The 9,297-nt window shown below is 48.1% G+C and overlaps 1 protein-coding gene across 1 annotated transcript in view; it reads right to left on the bottom strand.

The window, feature by feature from the left end:
* The window catches only part of CHRNA5 (cholinergic receptor nicotinic alpha 5 subunit), a 14,127-nt gene extending 6,376 nt beyond the window's left edge, over positions 1–7,751 (bottom strand). The window contains exons 1-4 of the mRNA XM_027769232.1: positions 7,625–7,751; positions 6,083–6,234; positions 3,604–3,648; positions 1,183–1,292 (exon numbers count right to left, since the gene is read on the bottom strand). Coding sequence (XP_027625033.1) covers positions 1,183–1,292; positions 3,604–3,648; positions 6,083–6,234; positions 7,625–7,751 — 434 coding nt within the window. The remainder of the gene's footprint in view (positions 1–1,182; positions 1,293–3,603; positions 3,649–6,082; positions 6,235–7,624) is intronic.
* Positions 7,752–9,297: the final 1,546 nt, after the last annotated feature.

Consider the following 9,297-nt stretch of genomic DNA (forward strand, 5'->3'; position numbering starts at 1 on the left):
TGCCCTACACATGCCCACCTGTGACAGTTGTTTTTCTTCTTGTTTTTTGAGAGGGAGATTTTTGTCATAGGTAAGTACACTCGCAGGAGACACAGAGACAGGAACAGACAGAATCGTCCTCAGGAGGATGGCCACACCACAATCCCTTCTCCTTTCTCCTCTCGGGATGTTTTGGGCACCTATGCACATGTGCCCAGCATGAGTTTCAAACTGCCGGGTCCAGGACTCAAACCACATTCGGTCATGTGGGAGTCTAGCACCTCAATCACCACACCACCTGCTGGCCCCGATAAAGTGTAATTTATAAATTAGGCACAGTAAGAGACTGACAATAATACATAATGAGACAGTTATAGGAATATACTACAGTAAAATTGATGTGGATGTACTCTCGCTCCTTCTCTCTCATTATTTGATTGTAGGTACTGGCAGGAGGCATGGTAGTTAAGGTACTGGACTCCCATATGGCCGACTGCGATTCGAGTCCTGGACCTGGTGGCTTGCTTTCTCTCTCTCTCTCTCTCATGAAATATGTGCCCTGCAAAAATAAGATTTAAAATAATAAATAAAATTAAATTAAATAGTTCTTTATTAATTTGATTTTTAAAGACTTAGTTTTATTTCATTTTATTTATTCATGATCATTATTTTAGCTTTTCAAGTTGAGCCAGAGAGAGATGGAGAGAGAGGGAAAGTGAGAAAGCAAGCTGCCAGATCCAGGACTTGAACCGCAGTCAGCTATGTGGGAGTCCAGTGCCTTAACCATCATGCCACCTACTATGCCCCAAATAAATAGTTCTTTAAAAAATTTTTTTATTGTACTGTACTACGGATAACCAATGAGAGAGAGCAAAACTGCAAATGGGGGGGTGTGATTGTGTGTTTAAGCCAGTAACAGTGTTTGCTGCCATGCGATACTGGGAGGGGACTCATTATAGGGACTGTCCCTACACCTTCCTGTACTGCCCCATCAGAGAATGCTTTTCTGATCAGAAAACAATACACCAAACCAGGGGGAAGGGTCACAGAATCTATTTGTAGATTCATGAAACTAAAGAACATAAGATCAAGTCATTTGATGTTACAGCAAAATGATTTTCAAGAGGAAGCCAAACTGCCTAGCGGCTAATATGAATACAAATGATTTCTTTAGAAGATATAAAATAATATTTAGAAACTTACTTATCAAACAAAACGATATCTGGGGTCCAGAGGGACTCGGAAGGGACACGTATCACCTTTATTCCACCGTAGTCATCAGGGTTCCACCGTAATTTTACGTCGATCCATTCCTTTAAAGCAAACCAAAAAGTCGGCCTCCATTTCAGTAAGGTGATAGTCAAGATAGTGAAAACAATACCTTTTGTCAAATCGAGGAATTTTAGACACAAAACCATCCCTACCCTCAAAGACAAAAGCCGCCTCCACGTCTGTCTTCTGGCACTAGAGCGCAACCCTGTCTGCCATGCGGTGGTCCTACCCGGGTCCCGGGAGACGTGGGGAGGACCAGAGCTGGCCGTGCCCCGGGCACTCCGCTCTGCACCTCTCCTCCCACTGATGGGCCGTACCCAGGACGTGAAGCCGTGGGTAGCTGAGGTTGAAGTTCAAGGGAAACCTTCCCTTTCCCGGCCGTGGCTGGTGCGGTGCACGCAGTGGGCAGTCGGAGTCATTCCACGTATTTAACCCCCTGTCCGACCTCCACACAGTGTGAGTTCAGTGACCACACTGAGTTAAGAGCTGGACCCCAGAAAGCTGGACCTGCCTTTTAGGCTGGGAACCAATAGTTAGTATACAACGAGGGATGATAAATAAAGAATGGGGTTGGGGCCCATCAGGTGGAGTGGAGGTTAAGGCGATAGATTCCCACGTAGCCAGCTACAGTTCGAGTCCCAGGCCTGGTGTGAAAATTCACAGCAGGTGCATGTGCGTGCATGCCTAACATCTGGAGAGGAGAGTGGAGGAGAAGGGATTGTGGCCATTGTCCCTGGGGGGTGATTTCTCACTTTCCCTCTCTCTGCCTTTCTCTGTCTCTAGCTGGCGAGTGCATGCACCCTGTGGCAAAAATGTGAAAAAAGAAAAAGAGAAAGAAAGAAAGGGTCTGGCCCCATAACACACTGGTAAACTGGATCCTACATAGCTGACCATGGTTCAAATCCTGACCTCAGCAGCTGAGAAATGCCAGGCATGTGCGTACACATGTCTAAAGTCCTGGCAAGATGGAGAGATGGCGGGAAGGGGATGCCCTGTCACTCACATGCACCCTCTGGCAATTAAAGACCGCCACAGAATGAACCAAGGGAAGCACTCAGGAGCCATTGAAGACATACATGCTCGGAAAAAAATAAACAGTCCTTTATGTAAAGGGGACTATGCACGCAAAGTGAAATTCATTCTTGCCTCTTTTCCACCTCACTCAGAGTACAGACCAGTCTCCTTGCAGTGGCCCATGATCGGCTGCTCAGAGTACTCCCAACCACTCGCTGCTTATCTGACCCCATCCTCCAAGCCTCTCCCCACGGCTCGCTGACCTCTGGCCACCCTGGTCTCTTCACTGCTCCTTCAACACGCTAGTACATGCTAGCCTCAGGGCCTCTGCACTCGTGGGTCTCAGCCTGGGACACTCCTACCCAGATATCCCCCTGGCTGACTTCCCTCCTGTTCACGCACCACCTTCTCGGACCACCCAATTAAGACACTTCCCAAATCCCCTGTCCTCTTTCCAGTGTGCTCTTCTCCAAGTCTCGAAAGCCCCACAGAACTTACTTAATTGTCCCACTGCAACGAAGTTCCTTGAAAGCCAGGATGTTTATCTGTTTATTCAGTGCTGCTTCCCCAGTGCTCACAACAGTGTCTGACTCATCGCAGCCACTTAGAAATATCAGCTGAGGGATGGGGCTGGCAGGTGGCCTGGTGGTTAAAGGCTCTGAACTCCCATAAGGCCAACCCCGGTTCAAGCCCTGGACCTGGTAACTTGCCTTTCACTTTCTCTCTCTCACTCTCTCACTCTGTCCCTCTCTGATCAAAAATTAAGAATAAATAAAGTTAAACAAAAAAAAATTTTTTTTTAAATATCAACTGAGGGGCCAGAAAGTGGCATGGTGGTTAAGGTATTGCACTTGCATATGGCTGACTATGGTTCAAGTCCCAGGCTTGGCAGCTTCTCACTCTCCCTCTTTTTATCTCTGTGTCTCTCTAGGGCCAAACTGAATAATAGTAATAAATAAATAAAATTAGATAAATAATTTTTAAATGATATATATTTACCGAGGGGTCCGCACGTAGCATGATGGTTAAGGTGCTAGACTCCCATATGGTCCATCACTGTTCAAGTCCTGGACCTGGCATCAAGCTTTCTCACTTTCCCTCCCTCCCTCTCTCTCTCTCTCTCTCTCTGGTCAAATTGAAAAATAATAATAAAGAAAATTAATAAAAGAATTATTTTTTTAAAAAAATTAAAGAATACAAGAACTGCCTCTGCCCTCATCTTTCTGTATCCCGCCAGCCCACCAAGGCCATGAACTCAGGTCCCTTTGTGCTACGAGCCCTGATTTAGAACCGTGGTGCCAGCCGCTAGTCGGGTGCCCGTCTGAATTTTATACATACCTGTTTCAACCAGACATTTGTTGTCATTAACTGATTTTTCTCATCCTACAAAATAAACAGTTAAATAGGATTGTTTCCGTTGCAGACACAGTAAGTCTTTAAATAACAGTTTTCACATTTGTGTACAAACATTCCTTTCCACAGAGCACCAACAATCTGTTCATCAGTCCGGTTCTATCAAGGCAGGATCCTTTTTCTGGCCTAAGTTCCACACACTCTGGATTTCAGATAAGCCACCGTAGGGCAGCGTTGCCACGTTCAGATTTAACATTCATGGTCTCAACTACCCTGTTTCCTCCGTCTGAGATGCAGTCGAAGACGTCAGCACAGAACTGTTTCTTGTGCTTTGTAGTAAGAGGAAAAGGGGCTGCCAGTGAGCTGAAAGCTACCATTAAATTAAAAAACATGTCTTGGGCCCAGCAGGTGGCGTGCACGCTGGGCTCCCACACGGAATGTGGAGAAGTGTTCATCCTGGAGTCGGTGACATCGGGCACGTCTGTGCATTCCTGGGGGACTACCCTTGCACTCCCCACAGGTCTCTGCTATGTAGAAAAACATTCCGGGCGTAGCCTGGAGGGCCAATGTCATCAGACTTTCAGGTCCCATGTTAGTAGGGAACCAGGGGTCCTTGGCATTTGTCACATAAGTTCCTGTTATGTCAGTTCATTACCAAATTTTCGAGACCTAATTTAAAGATATTTCTCGGGGACCAGCAGGTGGCATGGTGGTTAAGGCACTGGATACTCCCACATGGCCAACCGTGGTTCGAGTCCTGGACCTGGTGGCTTGCTTTCTCACTTTCCCTCTTTGTCTCTCTCTATGTCTCTCTCTGATCAAATTAAAATAAAATGAATAAGTAAAACGAAATAATTCTTTAAAAAACTAAAAGTAAAAAAAAAAAGATATTTCTCCCGCTGAGTTTCACTGAAGTTCACGGAGCACACGGAGCCACTGCAAGATCATCAGGATCGGTCTGCATGAACACACCGGGTTTGGGCAACCTTGCTACGCTGGGGCCCGCGGGTGCTGAGCAGCCAGGGAGCCATGAGCGCACCCGGTGTGGGCAACCATGCTACGCGGAGGCCCGCGGGAACTGAGCCGCCGGGGAGAGAGGGCAGGGAGATAACCAGGGAACGAGCAAGCCAGTTAGCTGTTCCCCATCCCATCCAACACCCGGTGAAAGGCCCAGGAGAAAGCAGGAGCCCAGGGCGCCCCTCTGTGGGAAGGGTCAGTACAGGAAAGAGCAGGGCTGTCCCTTTCACACGGTTCCAAGGAGCAATGTTCCTGGACTGAAACCCTGCACCAGGGCCAGCAGGTGGCGCAGTGGGAAGGTGGCTGGATCCCACACGGACAATTTCCTGGTTCCATGCCCAAAATCCCAAAGGAGAAAGGGAGGACCTGACCATCCCCCCCATGGGCGGTGCTTGCTCACTCTCCTCCTTCACCCCGCCCTACCCACCGTCTCCCTGGGCAGACGTACATGACTGCTAGCAAATTCAAAATAAATAAACAAACAAACGGGGATCAGCAGACCGTGTAAATGGTAATGTCACTGGACCCCCATATAGTTGACATGATTCGAGTTCCAGACCTGGCGGCTTAAAACTCATGCCAGGCATGAGTGTTATCATCAACAAATAACTTTTCATTTGAAATATGTATAGATCCTCTATTCTTTCCCACATGGTATTGATTCACAAAATATCCTAATTAATCTAAATACTTTCAATAGTAAGTTCAGCTGATACATACTTATCTGTGAACAAAAGTTGACTTTAGGCATGAAACTCTGTGAGTAGAATGAATATACTATGAAATGGCACATGGCTGAGGCGATATAGCTTACTATCACTCTATTCCATATATACATAATTTGTTTGTAAATAATATATATAAAGTGTATATATGCTCTCCATATTTATTTATGATCTTTTGCTATAGGGCATGTGTGCTCGCCAGAGACAGAGAGGGAAAGTGAGAGAGCACACGCGAGGACAAAGCAATCCCTTCTCCTCCATACGTGTCTCAGGGTTTGGAGCATGCATGCACACATGCATGCACCCAGGCCTGACGTGTTTTTCGGGTCGCGACAGCTGGGACTCGAACCATGGAGCCAGCCAAGTGGGATGCAGTGCCTTAACACCTATCACATCTGCTGGCTCCCTTTAATTGCATTTCTAGCACATTTAAGGAGAAACTTCAGTACAGAATATCTCACTGTCTTTGAATTGTCTACAATAGACTTACGATAATTAGCAAATGAGATCAAATAATTTCTAAGCCATACATTAATACATAAATAAGGTTGTACATTGTGACATCTATGACATAATAACTCTTTTCCTCCCGTGAGTTCCTTTCCGGAAAGGATGAGGTCTCATTCACCTCTGAAACGCTTGGCATCTGACAGTGTCTGGGCACACGACAGGCTCTCGCTGGCCCGGCGTAAAGTTGAGTATATAACGGTATGCATACCTACCACATCCACTAATTGAGATATTGCAAGGCCGAACTTTATTTTTATTTTGTCATTCAGGTGTTCCACAGGACGAACCCATCTTTCGTAGTCTCGAAATAAGTCCTTAAACAAGCTATCTTCATGCTTTGCAATGGAGGATGGTTCAGATAATCCTGTATAACACATTTTAAAAAAATTAGTCTATTGTCTTTTATCTCACCAAATACGTACACGGCGCAAACTGCAAAGCACTGCCCTCACTGGTCCCACTGCACCCACTGGAGGCACTGCACTCACTGGATCCAGTGCACGCACACACTGCATCACTGGGATCACTGTGCGCACTGCATGCACTGCACTCACTGGACCCAGTGCACCTCTGAAATGCACTGGATATAGTGCTGGCATGGCACACTCTGCACTCACTGGATATAGTGCACACACGCACTACACTCGCTGGATCCAGTGCACGCACTCACTGCACTTACTGGGGTCACTATGCACGCTGCATGCAGTGCGATCACTGCACGCACTGGGTACAGTGCTGGCACTGCACACACTGTGCTCACTGGGTCCACAGTGCACACACTGCAATCACTGCGTTCACTCGATCTGTACACACTTCACTTGCTGCACCACTGCACTCACTGCACTCACTGGACCCAGTGCTGGCACTGTATGCCCTGCACCACTGCACACACTGCACTCACTGGACCCAGTGCTGGCACTGCATGCCCTGCACCACTGCATACACTGCACTCACTGGACCCAGTGCTGGCACTGCATGCCTGCACCACTGCACTCACTGCACTCACTGTGCTGGCACTGCACACACTGCATACACTGCACTCACTGGACCCAGTGCCGGCACTGCATGCCTGCACCACTGCACTCACTGCACTCACTGTGCTGGCACTGCACACACTGCAGGCACTGCTCTCCTTCCCGTGATCATCTGTCTGTCCAACATGTGACAGCACCGATGGGCTATACCGTGTGTGGCTGCCAGACATCACAAGAGCTGGGGCTCATGCTATCATCCTGTCATGACGGAGTAGGAGCTTCTCTCAAATGGCATACGGTCAAGAGCCCAAGCGCACGTGTTTTCCCCTTGAGAGCCAGGGGATCTTGACACGGAAAAGCAGAGTCATGCAGGCAATGCCTGTCTCTCCACATGACATCCTCAGAGACCCGCTTGATGCCGGTGACTGGATCTTTTTTTTTTTTTTTTTTGGAGAGGTTTTCTGCTATAGGGTGCGTGTGCTCGCCAGAAAGACAAAGAGAGATGGAGAGACAGAAAGCGAGAAATCGCCCCCCAGGGGGATAGCCACACCACAATCCCTTCTCCTCCGTTCTTCTCTCGGGATCTTGGGCACACACGCACCTGCGCCCAGCGTGAGTTTAAGTCGCTGGGTCCAGGAGTTGAACCGCGGTCGACTACGTGGGAGTCCAGCGACATAGCCATTACGCTAACTGCTGGTCCCTGTGACTGGATCTTCACCACAGTTCTTTACTACCTCCTTCAGCAGGGAGCCTGATCAGGCCGCATGATCTCCCCACCACCTGTTCTCTGTGAATGCACCAAATGCTCCCCGGGAACCAGAGCCAGGGCTGATTTGCACAGGAACACCCTCCCGCCCACATCCCTGTCATTGGCACTGTCAGAATTGTCCTCAGCGCACTTTCCCATGTCTGTCAGAGATCACACAATAACCCTAGCTAAAATTAAACCTCTGCCTCTATAGCACGAAGTTCTCCGTGATAAAAATACGATGTTATCGGGCACAGCTCCCTGGTCTGTACCATACACAAGCCCAAGGCAACCGTGCTCACGGTAGCAGGTCTGTCTCACCATGAAACAAATGCCAAACACGTGGCAGTCGCAGCCCCTCCACACGCATGCTAGAAATAACATGTGACATGCCATTTACTGAAAGGAATTTATTACTGTTCACTCGCGGTTTTTGTTTAAGCAGAATAATTTGCGCCTCGTTTTACAAGAGTCTTATCAACAGCATGCCTTAAATCCACTGCTTCAAAAGTTTCTTTAGGGCCAGCACCACAGACTAGCGAGTAAGGGAGCCTAGTCCCCTGTGGTCGATCATGGTTCAAACCTTGGCCCAAGCGGCTTAAAAAACACACTGGACACGTGTATATATGCCCCAAATCCTGACAACACAAAGACACACAGAAGGGACTGTGGTGTGGCCATGCTTCACTGGGGGGGTGTGTGGTATATCTCTCTCTCTGTTGAATGCATGTGCCCTTTGGCAATTAAAAAAGTTATTCCAGGGACCAGCAGTTAGCGTAATGGCTATGTAGCTGGACTCCCACGTATTCAAACGCAGTTCGAGTCCCGGACCTGGTGGTTTAAACTCATGCTGGGCGCGTGTGCATGTGTGCCCAAGGTCCCGAGAGGAAAATGGGGGAGAAGAGATTGCGGCGTGGCTACCCCCTCAGGGGGGTGATTTCTTGCTCTCTGCCTCTCTGTCTTTCTGGCGAGTACACGTGCCCCATAGTAAAAAACCTCTCGAAAAAAAAAAAAAGAAAAAGTTATTCCAGTGCAGACAACTTAGACCTCAGAGATAATTATAGTTCTTGGAACTCACTTCAGAAACATCGACCAAGCAGAATCTTCCAGAAACTACTACTACAAGCATATCTAGCCCTTACATTGGCAAGAAGTTTTTAAAAAGGTACCCGACAACTTTTTGAGAGATTTTTGTTATAGGGCGCATGTGCTTGCCAGAGAGACAGAAAGTGAGAAATCACCCCCGGGGGCAGGTGGCCACACTGCAATCCCTTTTCCTCCATTCTCCCCTTGGGATTGTGGGTATGCATACACACACACACCCAGCATGAGGGTTAGGCTGCCAGGTCCAGGACTTGAACCACGGTCGACCACATCGGAGTCCAGCGACATAACCATTATACCATCTGCTGGTTCTCCCAACAATTTTTATTCTGCTAATAGCAAGAGACAGAGTAAGACAAAGAAAGACGAAAACCGTAACAGTGTCTGGATACCACAGCAGAGCTCGGGCGTCAGCCAATCCTGGATCCTGGGCACCGACGTGACCAACACTCAGGGAGGCCTCTAGATGTGGACCCAGAACCTGCCCTGGGGGCTAGCTCTGCCGAGTGTCACGTTCTTACAGCTGCGCCAGCTGACAATTGCTTTCAGAACTCTTTCAGGTTTATGAAGCTGCATTCTGCAGTGGCAATCCAAGAAATTC

Source organism: Tupaia chinensis, unplaced genomic scaffold (genome assembly GCF_000334495.1).
Source record: "Tupaia chinensis unplaced genomic scaffold, TupChi_1.0 Scaffold000078_1, whole genome shotgun sequence".
Classification (NCBI taxonomy): Eukaryota; Metazoa; Chordata; class Mammalia; order Scandentia; family Tupaiidae; genus Tupaia; species Tupaia belangeri.